Source organism: Nycticebus coucang, chromosome 7 (assembly GCF_027406575.1).
Source record: "Nycticebus coucang isolate mNycCou1 chromosome 7, mNycCou1.pri, whole genome shotgun sequence".
Classification (NCBI taxonomy): domain Eukaryota; kingdom Metazoa; phylum Chordata; class Mammalia; order Primates; family Lorisidae; genus Nycticebus; species Nycticebus coucang.
This window is the reverse complement of record NC_069786.1, coordinates 50,274,572-50,295,458: the sequence shown is the minus strand read 5'-3', so window position 1 is coordinate 50,295,458 and position 20,887 is coordinate 50,274,572. Positions and strand designations below refer to the sequence as shown.

Sequence of the window (20,887 nt, the reverse complement as noted above, 5' to 3'; positions counted from 1 at the left end):
CCAGCAATCACATTACTGGATATCTATCCAAAGGAAAAAAAAAATCATTTTATCAAAAATATACTTACTGTCAAACATTAATGACAGCACAACTCACAACTGGCAAAGATGTGGAATCAACCTGTGTGCCCATGAATTCATGAGTAGATAAAGAAAATGTTGTATTTGTGTATTGTGGAGCACTACTCAGCCATAAAAAATCAAATAATATCCTTTGCAGCAACGTGGATGGAAGTGGAGACCATCATCCTAAGTGAAGAATCTCAGGAATGGAAAACAAAAACCACACGTACTCTCTAATAATTGGGGGAGAAATCATGGGCATACACAGGCACAATGAGGTGTAAGGACATTAGAAACCAAAAAGGGGAGAGTACATGAGGGAGTGAGGGGGTGAAAACATGCCTGTTATTTACAGAGTGTACTACTCTTGCTGTTTGGTACATGAAATGTCCCAACTTAAGCATTAAACAACAGTATTCATGTAACAAAACCATTTGTACCCTCCTATTATTTTGAAATATATAACTTAAAAAAAGAGGGTGGTGCCTGTGGCTCAAGGAATATGGTGCCGCCCCCATATTCTGGGGGTGGCAGGTTAGAGCATGGCCCTGGCCAAAACTGCAACAAAAATTAAAAAAAAAGAAAAGAAAAGATAAATTTAAACATAAGGAATCCATGGACTTTTAAAATTTGTATTTAGTGTCTATAAATTATTGATAAATTAGAAAAAAGTCACAAATAATAGGTAACAAATATATGGTCATGGAAGATACTTAGATGAGTCTATTTTGAGATATTCAGCCTACGTAGACTCACAAGTCATTGACTTTTACCTGATAGGTAGTAAGTCCTCTAAAACAACAGCAATTACTTTAAAAGGTAACAGCAATCTGGACAAAACCAGGGAATTGAAAAGGTGAACATGACACCCTGATTTAGATTCTGACTGTAGTAGGTATGAGGAGCTCACAGGCTAATGATTCAGAAACTGCAATTAGGAAGAATAAATTACATTTTCACTTGTCAGGACAAAGCTACTTCATTTCCAATAATACTAAATGATTTACTGATCACTATCTTCTGAGGGATCACTTAAGAGTAACAATTAATTATAATTAACAAAGTTAAATATTTTAGAATCATTAAGAGAGAAAAATTACAGGCACATCCCAATTATTCACAAGCTGAGTTTCTGTCATATATTCATCAGAAAATGTCTAGCAGTTTTTCACTAGTAAGATGAGCCAATAGATTAGTACTGTTTTATTTATTATTTTCATTGTATTTTGCTTATTTCTTTGGTTGTCTTGGTTTCTTTTAAGTAGCCTATAGTACTTCAGGAACAAGGATTTGGGGATCCTTTTTCCATTCCTGTTCAATCACAAGTAGTTTCTTGGGAACCAGGGGACATTTTCATTCTTTTCAACAATCACATGGTTGCCTGAGCCAGATGATTTCATTCAAGACTGAGTTACTTCTGGTCAAGTCTATGGTAACCTCTTAATAACTGATTCATCTCAGCCCCATTCAATCCATCCGCCACCCACAGCCAGAGAAATCCTTCTAGCATGCAAATATGATCATGGCTTTCTTCTGCTTAAAATCCTTCAAGGGCCTTATTGCCCACAGAAATAGATCCAAACTGTTACCCAGAGACAATTTTAGGCTCATCTCTAGTCAGTTCCTCTCCACTTGTTCTATACCATCAGCAAATTATTTATGACTCCCCTAACAAGATGAATTTTCAATGCCTGAACTTAACAGTATCTTTGGACAGAAGACCACACTCCCCTGACCCTCCTGATGAGCTTCTGCTTCTATTTTAGGTTTCAGCTCATGCTCTATCCTCAGAAGAGCCTTTTCAGACTTAAGTCGAAATCCATTAGGGACCACTCTTCGAAGGCCCCAACGGTTGCTCACCTTGGACTTATGTGGCATGTAGTGCTCACACTTGATTTAGCTCAACTCCTTTTTCCTTCTGGACTGTGAACTTTCTCCTTAATCAGTCTTGTACTATATTCAACCTAATATAACTAATCAACAAGCATTCGTTGATTGATCTCCTATAACAAACAATCCTGGAAGATCTTATAAAAAGATGACAACTCTACTAAAATCAGTTAAACATAAGAAAACAACATTTACTGGGATTTTCCACTTTTTGGAATCTAGGGCATACAAAATAAAAAGTCATAGATAAAGTCCTTAATCAATATTGGAAGTTTATAGTTCATTTAGAGGTGTAATAAGTATATATGAGACAAATTGAACACGCTCATAATATATTAAGAAAATATTTTGGCAAACGTATGCAGACTACAAGGAATAGGAGTTTGCATAATAATGTGCTACATGTAAGTATGCAAACAATTTATACATACAAAGAATTGTAAGTAAATGGCCACTAATAACTGACAATTTGTCAAGTAAAACTCATAGTGTCAGGTACAATAATTTCAATCTCATTACTAATCAAGAAGAACAGAATAATGGCAAAAATATAAGCAATTATGTCTCTACTGGCCTGAATATGAGGCAGCGGGTACTTTCATATATAGCTGTACACTGGTATGCACTTTTCTAGGTAGCAGTCCTGAAACATGCCTTACAAACTGAAAGATTCATATGCCCCTTTATTTATAAATTGTATTGATAGGAATTTACTTAAAATAGTAAAGTTAGTGATTAATAAGTTGAAACTAGGTACTATAAAGGTATTTAACCTTATTAGAAAGTAAATGCTTCCAGATTCAAGAGTAGGAGGTAAGTGATACGAAATTAAGATAGATTAGCATATAGAAAAGCCATTACAACTAATGGTGTAGATGTATAATCTGATGTGAAAGATGTAAACAATAGATTATACAATAAAGCAATATAATACACATACAATATACAATATCATAGCACATGCCGTATAAAAACCATGTATCTGAATACAACACCTGAATGATTAGTAACGACTCTACTAACAGTGCAGTAGACTGATTTGCTGTTAATGACAGTAAAATTTTTGTACTTTGCATATTTGTATCTTTTTCTTTTCTTTTCTTTAGAGACAGAGTCTCATTTTATCACCCTCAGTAGAGTGCTGTGGCATCACAGCTCACAGGAACCTCCAGCTCTTGGGCTTAGGCGATTCTCTTGCCTCAGCCTCCCAAGGAGCTGAGATTACAGGCTCCCGCCACAACTCCTGGCTATTTTTTTGATGCAATTTGGCCAGGGCCGGGTTTGAACCCGCCACCCTCGGTATATGGGGCTGTTGCCCTACTCACTGAGCCACAGGCACCGCCCTATATTTTTTTCTATAATGAGCATGTTCTTAACAGCAGTTGTATAGTAAAATTTTTTTTACTGAAGCATTAAAGAAAAACTAGAAAATGAAATGCCAAGAGAAAATTCAATAAATATGGACACTCTTGTGCTATGTGAGAGAAGACAGAATCATATTCTAGACAGGGGAAATGGCATGGTCACAGAGAGCAGCAGACAGACTGAGCAGTGTGTAAACAGTAGGGTAAGAAAACCAGGTTAATTTTTGCAGGAAGAAATGTATGTATTTTGATGTGCAGCCATAAGGGACTTTTGAACTCAAATGTACCATTAAAGGAGTGCTGTAAGCTAACTTACTGGGCTTAGTGTTTTAGGTACCAAATCTATTTCTGAGGAAACTACTGTGATTTAAAAGCACCATTATGTAAACTTAAAGAGGAAGATTTGAATTGAGGATATCACTAAGAGGGAAGGGTAGCCAGACACCTTGCCCCTTTGCAGCATTTGCAACTGCTGATACCTCTGCCTGAAATGACCTCCTTCTATTTATGTACTTTGCTCAAGACACTAAGCTCAGCTGTCTCTTCACACAGCCTCCCCTGACCTCACTACACTTTCCATCTCTTTCCTTGCTTTATTATTTTTTTCATAGTACTTATCACTTTCTAACATTCTAGGTGATGTGTTTCATTCTGTTTATTGTCTGTTTCCCACTTAAGAACATAATTACCTACAACGCAAGAATTCTGATTTGCTTGCTAATATATCCTCGAGGGTCTAGAATACTTTTTGGCCTGTAATAGATGCTCAATAGGTACTTATGAAGTGAATAAATTAGATGGATATAAAAGGAAAGTGAGTGGCTGGGATAAACAGCTATCATAGGTAATGATTTAGTATTTGGACAAGGTGACTCTGAATTTTAAAAAAATGACACCCAAGTTGGAAAGTGGCCTAGAAATTAATCAGAAATACATGACCACAGCTGGGGAGTGGGAAGGAGGTTTCAAGGGAGATAAAAGGAATGGCAGATTTGTCAATCCCTGGTGAATTCACTAAAAATGTAAATATCTGGACTGGAAATGCAGAGAGCTAGTAAATATTTACCAGAGAGTGGAGCAGTAGGAAGGGACCATAATGCAGGATATAAGGAACAACTGAAAAAAATAAGGAAGCAGACAAAAAAAAAACAGAAGTAAGGGAGAATGTGGTTCTTCCTGGGAAGAGTGGGATAAAAAGTCAGTAGGGGGAGGGGCCACCTCTGAATCCCAGAAAGAACCTTAGAAGTATAAAGGAAAGACCTGAAAATATTTCAGAGCAAATAGAAATGAGCTGAAAGAATTTTACAGCTCAGGGATGGTAAGAAGAAGAACTTGAGTCATAGGTGGTGGGAAGCAATGCATAAAAAACCTGACTCCCTATAAAAGAGATGGTGTGGGGAAAAGCATAAAGACATCCCCCCGCCCCCCCAGGCACCAGGAAAAATAAAGAGAAGGACTAGGGGAGGGGGGAGATAAGGAGGTAAATAAATGTATAAAAATCGAAGTGTCACTTCATTTCTGATAGAATAGGTGGAGAGATGATACAGCAAAGAAGGGATGGGACAGATGGAACTGGGGGCCTGGAAAGAGAGAAAAGGTCTAAAATAGATCCCATGGGGAGCAGGCCTGAGAGTACAGAAAAGACTATTAAAAAGACTGCCAAATAGCAGCAGAAACGAGATTGAAGTTTGAAAGCATGAGTTCCAATGAGCCAAATCTTTAATGCTTTGTTTGCCTCTAGCACTGCTCTCTCTCCTGGGAGAAGCAGCAAAGAGAGCAGGGGGTAACCTATGTTTAGGAATTTGCTAGATGAGCAAGGATGCAAAGGTTATTAATGAAGAGACAAAGCTTAGGAGGGGAAATCCAACTCGTTTGAGGCAAGGAAAGCAACAATTCCTGAGTCTGATTACTGACAAATATTTCTATGGAATCAGGGAAAGGAATTAATTGTGAGTCCTGGGCTGAAAGCTGAAACAGTCAAGGAAATTAGAAAGTTTCTAATTTCTCACTTCCCTCCCCCATCACTCCTGCTGAGCCCGCACGAGCGGGACTAGCAAAAACTAAATGAAATGAGATTCTTTCCAGATCACTGCTGTGAAGGGAGCAATTAGGTGTGTATGTCCAGATAGGGGTTGTAGAGGAAGGAATGAAATTCATACAAAAATGCTACCTAAAATTGTACGCATTTCCAAGACATGAGAGATGTGTGTGTGACTAATTTTTAAATAAATTACATGCAACCCATTAAAAAAGTGGGGGGTTATGTTCTATACAGTTTGAGATTACTAAATGACTATTCTGTCATATAAATGTAAGTTCTGGTTTGCAGTGAAATCCTAACACTTCCTGTGAGTACATAAAATCATCTACAGTGTAGACGGGGCCTTTCCCCGCTCTGACTTTTCACTCCCCTTTCCACATTGTTTACTCTGCTCCAACCACTTCCACCTAAGCCTTTATTTAGTTACTGGAATTAATCAAGTTCACTCCCAACTCAGGGCCCTTGTAGGAGCCTTTCCACAATGCCTACCACACTCCTCCCTGGGACTGGCCCAGAAGGGCCTTCTCCTAAGACAGACCATCCCTCCCATCAACATAAAGTGGCCTGCATGTACTTTTTATCTCAAAACCAAGTTTTCTTTTGTTTTTTATACTTGACACCTTAGTATCTGATAACATCTATTTAAGTCTGTGGTCTCCATAACCCCCATGAGGAAAGTCCTGTTTGTGCAGGTCACCACTATATCTTGAGCATCTCATATACTTTCAAGCACACAAAATATATTCAATAAATACTTATCTAATAAATAAATGAATGCCAAAAAGTTATTATTTTATGCTAAAATTGTGACAGAGTAAAAGCGTATTCACAAAGTAATGAGAAATTTAAAAACAGTATTTTTACTGTCTCAAACAATCCCAAAAGATCATATCTGTCTTATTCTAGGCAATACAAATTAAAATTCATCATAAATAAAAGGTGATGATAAATCCCTAAAAATGAATCTAAATACATTTTAGTAAAATTTTAAATGATCAAAAGGACATAAAAATGTTCATGTTATTTTTACCAGGCTCAGGGAGATATGAAAGTATAGAGAGATTTTACAGAGTTTGAACAACGTGGGATTTAATTACTGAGGGCATACACACACAGTAGCAGATAAATTTTCCACAAAATAAATTCCATAAATTATGAATAACGTTTTGTTTGTCTTGCTATATTAGATCTAGAAAATAAGCTTAATTAAAAGGTTAAGAGGAAGCAGACTTTAATCTCTTCTCCATTAAAGGCAACCTCTAAAAAAGAAATTCGGTGTCCAACTAAGGTTTTACATTTTCTATGGAAAATATTCTCTGCCAGATGATTATTTTAAAGAAAAAGCAGGAAGAAGAGTTAAAATCTAAAAATCTAACACAGAAGTTATAAAACTCATCATGATCTTATATATAGGACATTACTGACTAACCCTGTGAAATACAGGTAAAATTTAAAAACAACCTGGCTCACTATTCTCTTAGGTTACCCACGTAGAAGCCATGAACCAAAAGAATAAACCTCAGACATGTGAGAGATATTCCACAAGACACCTGGCCTATGTTCTTCAAGTGCACCCAGGTCAAGAAACACAAAGGAAGGTAAAGAGAAATAGTTTTATTCCATCTCTAGACTGTGATTTTACAGAAAAAAAAAAAGGTTTCATAAGAAGTACATACAGTATTTAGGGGGAGAAAGAAGAAAAAAATTGGATTCATAGCTAGGTAGATAGGAAGGTAGATAATAAAATATTTTTAAGGCTATAGGTGAAACAAAAATTCTCTTGTATACAGTGATTAGAATAATAATAAGCAATTTTTAAACTATAAGAAAGTGTATAAAAGACAAAAGCATCTTCCATAAGAAATAAATAAAAATGACAGCATCTGTTTATAAGTTCTAATAATGCATTACTACTTTAATAAATGAGGTGAATAAAAATTAATTTGAAATTTACAGATTTCTCTTACTAAGAGGCTGTATTAGTAGTTGATTTTATTCTTTATTACTATATGTGATTTTTTAAAAATACTATGTCATTTCAATTTTAAGTTGAAAACTTGAATGGAGCATTTAAATCACAAACTAGCACACAGAAATAAAATTTTGTATATAGATTGATGCACTGAATCTTTTATTTCTGTCCTTAAAATCTTACTTTTAAACCGAAGTGACAATAATTAAATAAAAGTAATACTACAAGCAGGTTGGAGGTTGTTATTACATCATCCTCACTTTAAAAAGAAAGAGAAGAAGCTTTTAGAGGTTAAATATCTTCTCTAAATTTCAGATGGGTGTTATGTGACCGATGTGTTTAAATGACATGGCTCCTTGGAAAAGAGTAATTGTTACATCATCAAAGATCTTCCATCTTGGTAGAAAGCTTGTTTCATCTATGTTACTGCTAATGTTAACTTCAACTCTCCTAGAGTTGATTCACATTGGTTAGTATTTTGAGATTCAGATGATATTGGTTTTAAAAAAACTAAGAGGTAATATATTTCTTGATTTCTCATTATAATATAAAAAATGTAAGAGTCAAGATACACATACATACGTATATGTACAATTATATTGTCCATGTACAATTATATGGACACTACATGGTATGTCTCCACATCCAGCAGCTTTTAAACAAACTGGCAATGTTTAGGCACCAAATAATATGCTCCCATTTATTGCTTCTTTCCTTTGCCAAGCAAACTCTCCTCAGAAAGGAACAAATTTAAGTATTTGGGGCATATTGACATTATATTGCATCTGAAATAAGAACACACAGCTCCTAGTTATACTACAGCAGAAAAAGAAGAAAAAAGTTTTTAAAAAAGAAAATTTTGGTCAAGGTTCAGCTGGGGAAATCTACTGACCCACTTAAAAATTAAAATGCCGCTTTAGCACACACAGCACACATGAGCACTCATACAAGGAAATTTCCACTGAGGCTGCACATAGTAGATAGCAAAGTTCTACCAATGACTCCCGAAGTCACCAACCCCAAGGCCAGAACATGCATGCTGAGTACGTGTTACTTACTAATTACCCTACTTTTTTCAACTTTGACTTAAAAAAAAAAATCATGATCATATGAAAATCAAGTTTGTAATTGAAACAGAACATTATAATCACTTCTAAGAATAATCTGTTTCCTTTTTTTACAGAGAGTATTCCTGAATTAATATTATGTATGTAACCATCAAAACAGTAAATCTTCATTTTCAAAGTAGTATCCATTTTAATATTACAAAGAAACAAGAGGCAAATCATTACTCTCACTACTGTGGAAAGTCATTTAGCCCAATTCATAACAGATATTGTGCATATCATACAATGTCATTATGGAATAAAGAAACTTGATGGCATATCTATGGTTTTACTCACCAGTTGTTTCCACAATGCCTTCTAGGATGACGACAATCTCGAACTGTTCAGTTTGCATGCTTCGCTGGGATAGGTCATAAAAGGGGCTTTTGGCATCGATCACGTGGCAAATTGTGAGGGGGGACACAAGAAAAAGTTGATCTGCCCCTGTACTAAAACCTACATCCAGTTCAAGTTGGTCAAGGGGCAGGAACTCACCCTCAGGTGTCTGCCGAGACTAGACAAGCACACAGAAAAAGAGAAGAAATCACCACTTGTACTGAAATTTTCAAGGCAGCCCAACAGTAATTTACATCATTGCCAACATTCTGCACTATCAATCATCTGCAACAAAATCCAAACAAATCATTATGCAACTATGTTCCAGCAAATGGGCCAAAATCCACATAGCTCATGCAGAACATACATGCATTATTTATAATATACAACTTGCTATAATTACCATTCCCTAACTCGTGAGCTTTGGAGAAGTGCCTGGTCCAACAATGGATGTTAGCACAAACCGTGGTACTGAGTACATGTGCAACTGCTTGACATAAATCACTGCATGATAACTCATTGCACACCGAGTATTTTTTTCCTCAAAAAGTAAATAATCGGGCAATTCTTAGGGAGTTTGCTAAAGCTGAAAATGGTTGACTATCATTTAAAAAGAGATTTATTATAAAAAAATAAAAACACAACCATTTATTTTTCCAAAGTAACGAATAGATGTAAGATGGAATAGAAGAGTGAAGATTTTATTAAATCATGTTATGTACACAGGAGCTCATATAAGAAAAATAAAAAGCAAATGCTGTTAGCTAATGGCTTTCAAACTCCTTATAATAAATTGTACAATAAATGCTTACTCTCTATTTTGTTTATTAATTTTTAAATAAAGTGAAAACTTGCACTAAATTTAACTTTCCTTAATAAAAATTCAATTTAAAAAATCCACATTTAAGAAACATAATTTAGAAAGACTTTCATAAGGTAATGATCATTCGGTTTCACTATAAATGACTATAAACATAATTCAATAAATTGTCTGCATGTTATGACTTTAAAAGAAAATTAAATATGACTATTAAAAATTAGCAAGCCATGAGAGTAAACTCACTTATCTTCCTCCTCTATTAATTTTCATATCTGTCACATATAATAGTCATGTACCAGCAAATTATATATATATTATTATATATATAAAATAAATAATATATATTATATACATATTTTATATATATAATATATATATAAAATAAGTCATGGTAATATAATTAGGGCTGGGTAGTGATAAGTTAAATACAGAAAATTTGGGGTGAGAGAGGGACCATGCTGTTGGTCAAATGGGACTTTGATGAATACAATGTGTTTTAAAAGACTACTTGTAAAACTAACTGAATAAACAAAACATAATCTCAAACACTGGTCTGTGCAATGACATGGTAGTTTGAAAACAAAATTCTTAATCTGAATTTTAAAAAAAATACATTGGCTTTTTATGTGGAGCAAATGAGTCTGAAAATATTGAAAATACAGTTTAGAAATACATTCTTTATGGCAAGACAAAATGAAGGGCTTCCAATTGGTGCTGGTTATTATGGCAGCAATTGCTGCAGAGTTTTAAACACAAAATTAGTCAAATTAGAGAGGCCACTTCTTACTGACATGGTCAGGAATAGTATTTGCTTAGAAAAAAAATCTAACAAGTCTAACTTTGATACTTTTTTTTTATTCTCTGCCATGTGGGTAGCTAAAAAAAAACAAAGAAGAAGAAGAAGAAAAAAAAGAATATGATTACAGAAAAAAAAATTTCATAGAAAAATGATGCAAAAAATAAAAACAGCAGCTCTAGCAACTCATGTTGGAAAAAACTCAGCATTTCCAAGCCAGCATGAAAAATCTCTGGGGCTATTTCAATTCACCTGTATTTCTAAACTTATTCTCACATTAGTAAAATATTGATGAGACTAACATCCGTCCCACTACACTGTTAAATAACAACTATTGATTAATTTAACAAAATAAAAGCCAAACACAAAGCAAAAATAAATAAAAACGAAACCCTGAGTCATTGTTCTTTCCAGTACTAAGAAATAGGTGCTATATAAACACAAGGTGGTATTTTAATGTTTATAACTAACGAACAGAATTTTGGTCCTTTTATGACTATTCTAAACTTTGCTTTTCCTGAATTATATGGGAATATTGACAATGGTAATTCTTTATAAATTCAATTTCCTTATAAAATAATCTTCCCAAATAAATATATTTTTTCTTAGAGACATACATCAATACCAAAATTTGTCTTCCTGTTTTATATTCTTGTTATTTCTAAAGGTTTTAGCATTAGCTGGGAACTTTTGTATTCCTCAATCACTCAACAACCCATGAAAAGAAAAGTGGCCTAAATACAGGCAGGTTATCAGGAGAACGCCATCCTAGAAGAAGAAATAGTTTATTTTTATCAAATTAATTTATTCAGAAATAAGTAACTTAGAGTCAAATATCCATGGATCATTTCTACTCATACTCAATATACGTTCTGATTTTAAATGTTTGTTCTATATACTCAGAATTACACTTATGTACCTAGACACCCCATTCTTTTATATTCTATCCAGGTCCTCCTATTATATGACACTATGGGAAAAGTCATAATAATTTGTTTTGTTTTCCATACTTAAATATTTTTCAGATAAGTGAAGTATCCTAATATGAACTGAAAATTATTTTCCAGTGGATACTATATAAGATAGCCTTTCTTTAAATGACTGAGACACTACACATATCTACTATTGTTGTGTCCACATCTTCTTCCTTTATGTCAGGCCATCAAGTATTTCATATTGGTATGAAGAACATATTAGTAATATGTTCACCTCTCTGTTTTTTGTTTACTTCTTTGATTCTGAAATAGATCAGGATGCCTGTTAATCACTAGGATTAAATAGAAGGTTTTGGCTCAGGTCAGCAGTGAAGAGTGTGGTATTAGTGTGGCAGCTGCTTGGAATGTTGGAATTGTTTGAAGTCTTAAGCTCTTGACTAGACCCAAGTTATCTTATCGGTGCTGAATTACTTTTCATGTTCCATACAACTACAAGAGTCTACCAAATACATTTTCAGGAGCATACACATTCTACTCTAAGCTCATAATTACTTCTAATTTAGGTGGTCCTAGTTCTGGTGCAATTCTGGATATTAACTGGAGCAAAGAAAAGAAAAGCCTATGTTAGTTGTAAGCCTTTCACACTGTATAAGTGGAATGAGGGAACGTTTGTTCAGGGAACTGTGATAAACATGTGTATATAAATAGAAAAGATACAGAGAAAAAAGGAGGAATTATGTATGTCCTTTACAAAATTAACAATGATCTGTGATTTGAGTATGAAATAATTCATTAGTACTGACATTTCGTCAGTTTCCTATGTCTTATTTAGGTATTAATTACTATTTTTCAACCAGAAATATCTGACAATAGACAGAATATTTTGAGACAAAACCAATATAACTTTTCTTCATTATGTCATCTTAAGAATTATGATATAAGAAGAAAACTTCCATGGATAGAGCAATTTTTTTTGTCCAAATCTCCCTCACCTCTATAAACTTCCTAATTCTCAAGGCATCATAGGACCATGATCATGTTCATTTCTTAGATAAAAATGTGTAAATAAATATCACTTGGACCACCAATAACAAATTGTTTCCAAATTCAAAACAATTGCTAAAAGTTAAGATTAATGTAGCAAATTATTATTTCCAAATTTCTAAAAAGATTAAGATTAACTTCAATTTTATAAAAAAAAAATCCTTTGTAATCAAAAACTTTGAAATAAGTAAGAAAGAAGTGGAAGGAAAGATGGAAAATTGATAATTTCTTAAAAAGGTAGAACACAATTTGAAAAAATTATGACCTGAGATTGACTTTTATACAATTGTGTTTTCAATTTTATGGACTCTTGGGAAAGAAATAAAGACAATTTCAACATTTCAAAACTTTTTGGTAGACTGAATTGCAAATTCTGGGAGTTACGATAATTGAAGAAATCCAAAGCTTAAAATTTGTTTAAATTTACGTCCAAAAATTTATAATTTGACCATCATGGATTTTTGAAATGATTATGTATAAGTTATATTGTGACAATAATTTTGGTGTCCTCTTACCTACAAGGCACAAGGAAAGTGTACATGGCACTCCTCCAGGGTGAAGGGCTCAATTATAACTTGGATTTACCTACCAAACACAAACATGTAACCTAATTGTTTGTACCCTCATATTAATTGATGTTAAAAAAAAAAGAAATTAATCTTTATAAGAAAACATAGGCTATTTAATAATAATATTTCAATTATACACAGTTTCATTACATACAAATGGTCTATGTGTATAATTAAAGGCTTGTGCCACATTTTATAGTCATCCTTACTAATTTCAAGGAAGTAATTAATGTCAAATGACTTCAAACTCTCTCCTGAAAAGACCTATAAGGTAATCTACTACAATTCTGACTACAAATGGAAAAAGAAGTCAGAGTTCTTGGAAGGGACCATCATGGTCATGAATTTTACATAAAAATAGCTTCAAATTACAGATTATAGACTGTTGAGTGCTTATCCAAAGACAAATAAATAGACGCACACACATGTATAACCCTGGCACTGTTGTGGCATAAGCAGATCCATATTTGGCCATCCTTCAAGGGGCTATGTGGCAAGTGCTACATTCATTCTGTGTTCTCTAACAAAATCCACATCTTGGCTGCTTTTCTCCAATCTAACTAGTAGTTGTGTTATTTCCTAGCTCAGAGTAAGGCTCAAGAAATTTTGATTAAATAGTTAATCATTATCTGACTCCAGAGAGTTGCCACTATCATACTTTACATCTTTTACACGTCCTCACTGGTAAAGGACCCTGAGGACCAGTGGCTAGGAAAGAAAAGAAAAGGAAGCTTCCCAGGAGAGTGCAGGCCAGTCTCACCTACCACCTCACCACCATTTTATCTGTCATTTCACTTTTCTTCCTTAAACATATAATCTATGTATAGGTGTGTGTCTGTGTGTGTTGCTGATTCCATGCTGAAGTCAGAAAGAAAATTACATGGAGTGAGGTCAGAATAATAACTCAAAGTCAACATGAGGAAATGAGCCCAAGGCAGGTAGCAGGAGCCGGAATAAAAATGCCTTGTGTCTCAAAACAGTAATAATAACGACTCTGGCACTCAGACCAAAGTTTAAGTCAGGTAGAGGAGAGTATAGACCTAGAATTTGATCTGGATTGTCCAAAATTAAATTGTACATTTAGTTGGACTCTTTAAGCTTAAAATTCCATAGATACTCAGGTGGAATAATTACAACCGATAACAAGTCTAAAACAAAGATTTTTAAGGCTAAGCTAATCAATCCATAAAAATATATTCACTTTTATGAAAAGAACATTGCTTATAAAGTGAAATGTAGTTTATCTTATAAAAGATTACGGTAGGTTTTAGTGCCATTCAAATGAAAGAGCTGCTTTATAATCCCTGGAGGTCCTTTTATGAAGTTTATAATAACTGTGAACAGGATTTGTAACCGCACTTCCACACTTCCCTCCTACTCACCAAATACCCTGCAATCCATCAAAGGTTTTTTTCTGCCTTTCTTTCTCATTTGTTCTTACCTACTGCTGTTCATTTTGTGGGTCATTATGTCCCTCATTTCTGTTTACATTTTATTCACTGAGCATAAGCCACCCTGTATTTTTAACATACCATATTAAAAATAAAAAACAAAACAAACAAAGCAAAACACATTACTAGTATCGAAAAAGAGAATAATAACTATAGATTTTAAAAAGAACCTGAATTCTATACTTACTGAAGAATTATTTTACTTATATCAAAGAAAGCAAAGCTACGCTGAATAGGAAGCTTTAATTTTTAGTTATAATGAATTTTCCTAAAGAACTCACCAATAAACATGGGACCTAGCCCCTGAGAGTTCTGAAGCACTTGCTCTTAAAACCCTTGGATATTTTTACCAATAGCTTAGATAATGTTCATAAGAACAGCATTCTTTATAGATACTCATTTGTGGATTTAATTTTTTAAAGCGAGGCAAATACTTGTTTCAAGATTAAAAGTAAAGTTTAAATTGGCCAAGATCAAGTTGTGAAAAGGATCAGTCATACAAACTAAAATTATATAGAGTCAAAAACACAATTGCATTTAAGTGCAAGATATGGAATAAGGACAAACCAATAAATTTATGAGAAAAATCTAAGAATCCTGGTCTAGGAATCATTATGGTTAAAGGATTAACAAAATGTTAGCACATATTACATGGATAAAAGGCTTAATGGCTTTCAGACCACAGTTTTTTTTTAAATTATATTTTCACTTTTACATGGGGAAGCCAAACAACATTCAATTTCGAGTATTCATATTAATGGAGAAATTTTAAAAGTCAGCACAAAAATCATGCTTGTGATGCTTAAAGAGGAAAATAATGCACTCCATTATCTTTCAATAATGAAAATTAAGGGTTGCATAGTTGACCTCCCAGGACAGAAAGATGACGACTATTGTCAATGAATAGAAAAAGTGAAGAAATCAGATTATGCTTTCATTAAAAAATATTATCCTCATCTCTTTGTTTCAAAATATAAAAAAAGTTAATTTGACTTTTTACTTTATGCAAAAAATTATGTTCTGACGGGATGAATATAGACACATACGTTTTATATATGTGTATATATATACACAAATAACAATATTTGTATATATAGTACGTATGTATATATATAATTTTGTATAAAAATATAAAAATTGTATATATACGTATATATAATTTAAAAGTATAATTTAATTCTTTCCCTAACAAGTTATATATCCAGGTCAGTCAATCATTGTATCACAATGATAAAAAGGAGTAATAAGTTTTCCAGATCCTTTAAACCCAGCACTGAACTATAACATCTAGCATTAACAGCCATTGCTCTCGACTCCCTAAATGAGGCATTTTTATAAAAACATTCAATTGGGTATGAAATTAGCATAACCATTATATTAATTAGTCCCTATTCTCTAAGTTAAAAAAAAAAGAAAAACATAACTAAAATAATTGCTAATTCAAGTAAAAATTCAATATGGCAGTGAAAGGAGGAAAAGAGAAACAATATTCGTCTTAAAAGATGTTTCTATTGTTATATTTATAACCCAAAACATAGATTTTTTTGTGGAGAACTTCAAACTATATCTTTTTATTTTCACTTAATCCACTTTGTTTTTATCTGAGTAGAAAAAGGACTGACCCTTCCAGGCATAGAAGATCTGTATTTGATTGCTATAAAAAATTTCAGTATTTTTAAGCTGAGAAGACAAAAATGGAGATGAAATAAAATTTGCTTACATATAAGAGAATGCCATAATTAAAAATTAGGTAGAGATGTTAAAAAAACCTTCTTCAAAAGTAAGGCAATTTTTAAATATTTTAAATCTAGATTTTATAGTAGCAAGCATTAGAAGGTGATAACTATGTTCTTAACGTCTTCTAGAGAATCAAAAATGCCTTGTGAGTATTAAATATACCTTTTACATTCTATTGGAATATAAGCTTTTATTCAGCAAATAAGAAAACAGCAGTACACAAATGTTAGTAAAATTAACAGGTAATAGGAAGAATCTACATGGACTGGAAGTACTGTAATTAAGGATTATTGTACTTTGTTGCCTTAAAAAATCTATATATTCGGCATTAAAGACATAAATTTTACGTTTAAAATGTCAAATGGAGACTAAAAAAGGAAACTGTAATATTTAATAAGAAAAAAATGTATAAAATCTAATAAAATATTATTTGTTTTACATTTTAGTTTACTTCTCTTTACAAATATAGTTGACTGTTTTAGGTCACTTCACCTCAGTCCCTAAGAGAAAATGAGAGCAACTCGTTAAAGGCAAATCTCCCCAATAATTTTGCTGAACGTTTTTAGCTCTCCAAGGAACCATTACTACTTTTCAATGTCATTTTAAGTAATGATAGAAAGTATAACAATCTGTTTTATTAACCATGGCTACAGATAAAAACCGACATTAAAGAAACTACACCCACTGCCCGACAGAAGCACTGCCACTAATCCACCGTCTTCATTCACAAAAAGAAGGGGAGAATTTCACCATTATTTTGTTTAAATATAAATTGATGCCATATGACAATTATTCTTACTTCTTGAACTATCTTCTTAATGAATAAAAAAGAATTTTATAAGAAGAAAATATGTAATATTTTACTCAGAAGTTGTTTTTATCACCTTGTGTTAATATAGCACCTTGCTCCAAATTTTTGCACAGTATATATCTTTTATGTTTTTAATCAGGACATTCATGATGGTATACGTGATACATGGCCTTCTACAGAAATATCATTATCAGTACTCTGCACCACTGTAAAGATGGATACTTCAGATTCATTGCACCTTTTCCAAAAAAAGAAAGTGATATGTATATTAATTCTGTTTATATCTGCTTTTCTTAAAATAAAAATTGATAAAGTAGAAAAACATCAAAAGTATGTTGACCGTAAAAGACCACTATTTTGATAAATAACATATTTTTAAAACTAGAAATAACTATAAATAAACTTTTATTTTATAAATAAACTATTAAAAAACTTTAATGTCTAACTTTCCATTTTCATTACACCAGTCATTGTTGTAAACTACTCTTCAATAAGAGTCTAAAGTGATACATAAACATGGATTCCTTGACAGAAATTTTGGCACCAAATTAACAATTAAGGTGCTCATATCTGCCCAGTGGGACTAACCAAAATAAAAAGATGATATAGCATGAAATATGCAGAGAACACAATTACTGCTGCAAAAGCATATTTACAACAACTGCTCAACTTGACCTGACAATTTCTTTAGTTCAAATAGTGTTAACAGCAAATGAAAAATGGCTAAGTTAAATTTTAGAAATTGTGTATAGTTCATTGAAGTTAATTATAAAAGAAAATGAACACCTCAAATTTGATTTATTCATAGTTATCTTAATGAACCTGTGCATACATCAGAGCAGGCTGGCCATTTTCCACTATGGTTTATAAATGTAGTCTGTTTACTGTATGGAGCATTGTAAATATTCATATAATGTGAAGTGACAGGACAAGTGAACTGCTTTAATTCAAACACTGTACTGAGCAACTTGGTCAAGAGTAATTAGGGTAAGATCTTATACGTGAATAATGAAAATGACATGAGAGCAAAACTTTTTAAAAGCATACTGGATCACCTTTAGTTATAACTTAATTGGAGCTGGAGAATACAACATAAAATTGTAGGATGAAAATTGAAATTTTGAGAGCAAAATCCAAATATTTACCAGATGCTCTTTTTATTGATAATAAATTCTGAATCTGGCTATTATTGTTTATGCAAGCTCAGATCAATGTTTTTCAATTTATGAACTGTTTGAGTTTATCCTTTTCCATTTTTGAAAACTTGAAAACTACTGAGAAAAATCCTTGAAAACTACTGAAAAAAAAAAAAAAAGAATTGTAAATGACACACAGAGAGAGACCTGGGGTTTACTCCCTTATTCTCAGACTCTAACTGGATATACAATTAGGGAGGTCTTCTCTAGCTTGCGGTGGTGCCCTCTAACGACTAAAAGGACCTTGCTTTAATAACCACTCCATGTACAATTTGTTTTAGCACTTACACCGCGGATGGTAGGAAGCAATCTTCTTTATGGATACTGAAAAGCTTCAAGTGAAATCTGTAATTGACAGAGGCTTCATAGAAACAGGCAATTAAAAATAAAATTAACAAGAGGCTCTACAGGAGAAGCACTCAAGCTTTCGCAGAAAACTTCTCTAGGAAGATATGTAGTAAAAAATAAAAATTTAGAAGAACTAAGTGTGGTTTCTTCCTCTTTATTAACTGCTTCTTGAATCTGTGTGCTTCTTGAAAAGATTACTAAAGATCAAGCTAAAGTTATTGGGTCTAGAGAAGTTATCTACCTGTTAACATTACTGGCGGTGGGGGTGGAGAAAGAAACAAAGGAAAACCCAAAGAGAAAATTGAAGCAAGTTCAAGCACCTATTTCTTCAAAGTGAAAGATGTTCGCTTGCCTTCTGTCTAGTACCTCGCACTGAATGGAGTAGTGCGCCTGGGTCGACAATAAGCAAAACCATTCTAAAGAGCAAAGCAGCAAGGGCAGGGAAGGAAGAGAGCACTAATTCCCCTCCAGGCTCCCCATAAGCCAACACCGATCCTTACGTGTTACTACTCCACAGAGTGACACAAGCACACCCGAAATGGTGAGCACAAGAGTGAGTAAAAAGGAGCGGAGCTGCCAGCTGTGCTCTCTGCCCACCCCCCACCCCTCCCGTGCAGAAGGAAGTTTACCTGCGGGACCGGTGAGGCAGGGGGCGGGTGCGAGTCGCTCCCCAGGCTGGGGGGAGGTCGCCTGGCGGGGGAGGGGGCGGGGGACTTACTTTGAGCAGCTTGCAGCGGATCTGCGCGGAGACCATGTGACTGTTGCGCAGGTTGCCCACCCGGAACATGAGAGTGAGTTTCCCGTCCCTCATGGAGATCACCGCGTGCTCGCTGAACATGAGGGTCTCGGCGCGCTTCTTGGGCTGGGACATCTTGATGAACATGCAGCCGATGAGGAAGGCGTCCACGATGGAGCCGAGGATGGACTGGAAGAGGAAGAGGATGATGCCCTCGGGGCACTTGTCGGTGATGTAGCGGTAGCCGTAGCCGATGGTGGCCTCGGTCTCAATGAAGAAGAGGAAGGCGGAAGGGAAGTTGTAGACATTGGCCACGCAGGGCGTGTAGTTGCCGACGTGGGCTTTGTTCAGGTCGCCCCGAGTGTAGGCGATCACCCACCACATGGACGCCATGAAGAGCCAGGCCACGGTGTAGGTGAGAATGAAGATGAAGAGGTTCCAGCGCCACTTGAGGTCCACCAGCGTGGTGAAGAGGTCCGAGAGGTAGCGGCTCGTCTCGCTGCCCAGGTTGCCGTGCTGGACATTGCACCGGCCGTTCTTGTCCACGAACCGCTGCCGTTTCTTCTTGGGCACAAGCTGCTGCTGCAGGTCCTGGCCCGGCCCCTGGGGCTGCAAGCCGGAGCCGCTAGACGAGGTGGTCACTACCTGGTAATCGTCCCCAAATTTCCTTCGGAGTGCAGACATAATACGGAGGGGAGAGCCAGATTCAAATGGAAGCAAAGGCGCAAGAGCTGGGCGCTGCAAACTAGCACCAATGAGGAGGTGGGGGTGGGGGAGAGAGGGGGAGGCAGAGCTAGTGCTCTGGGGTGGGGGGGCGCACCGGCAGCTACCTGCTTTCTCTGGCCCCTGCAGACGCTTCTCCTTCTGCCCTAGGACCGAGGCTTTCTTTCCAAGGTGAGTCTTAAAAGAAAAAAGAAAGTGTTCTCCGGCGCTCAAGGCAGGAGGGATGCAAGGACCAGGAACCCAAGCGCAGTTTTGGCTCCAGGCTTTTCACGGCTTCTCCTTTCTTCCCCCTCCACCGGCATCCCGAACCACCTCTGTCCTTCCCACAGACCTCCTGACTGACTATCCTGTTAACACCCTCAACCTGACCACGGACCGTTTAAAATGAATGAGTTGACAAGCGAGTCTCGCCCCACCTGTCGACTCGCAAGCTGGCGAAGCTGCCTCTACCTGCTGGACCAGACCCTCCCCCCTCCCCGCCGCTCCCCAATCTTTCGACCCCCGGGATGGCTGCCCGCTGCCCCCGGCGATCCCGCCTCCTATCTTTTAGCCAAAATCCCGCCCAAAGACATGTCTGCTGGGCAACGGTGCAACGCCTCCTACCCGAGCCCTCCGGGTTCAGAGTCCCTGACGCCTCACTCCGGAGACCTGTCCACCTGGCGTCTGCCGGCCACCGAGTTTCCGCGGGCGCCCCCAGGGCCCTCCGGTGGACCCTCAAGGGCCCAAAAGCCACCCCTGCGCTCAGCAGAGACGCGACAGGGCGCGAAACCTGGGCACTCACCCAGCAGGAAAGGGCAGGAGGAGGCGCCGCGGGCTGCAGCGGCAGCCTGGCCTCACACTCTGCACTCAAGGCTGTTTTCCTCGTTGTCACTTTTCCTGGTGTACCACGATGGGCGCCAATGCAGGTCCCCCAGGCTCTGCACCTTCCTGCGGGCACCACGATGTCTCC

General features: G+C 35.8%; 1 protein-coding gene across 4 annotated transcripts in view; it reads right to left on the bottom strand.

Moving 5' to 3' along the window:
• KCNJ3 (potassium inwardly rectifying channel subfamily J member 3) overlaps window positions 1–20,110 on the bottom strand; it is a 153,653-nt gene extending 133,543 nt beyond the window's left edge. For 2 of the 4 annotated variants that reach the window (XM_053597550.1, XM_053597551.1), the window contains exons 1-2: window positions 19,198–20,110; window positions 8,734–8,950 (exon numbers count right to left, since the gene is read on the bottom strand). In XM_053597550.1, the coding sequence (XP_053453525.1) occupies window positions 8,734–8,950; window positions 19,198–19,899 (919 nt within the window). In that variant the 5' untranslated portion in view covers window positions 19,900–20,110. Of the gene's footprint in view, window positions 1–8,733; window positions 8,951–12,882; window positions 12,953–19,197 lie in introns of those variants that run through there. The other 2 variants (XM_053597552.1, XM_053597553.1) reach the window with 2 other exon arrangements.
• Window positions 20,111–20,887: the final 777 nt, after the last annotated feature.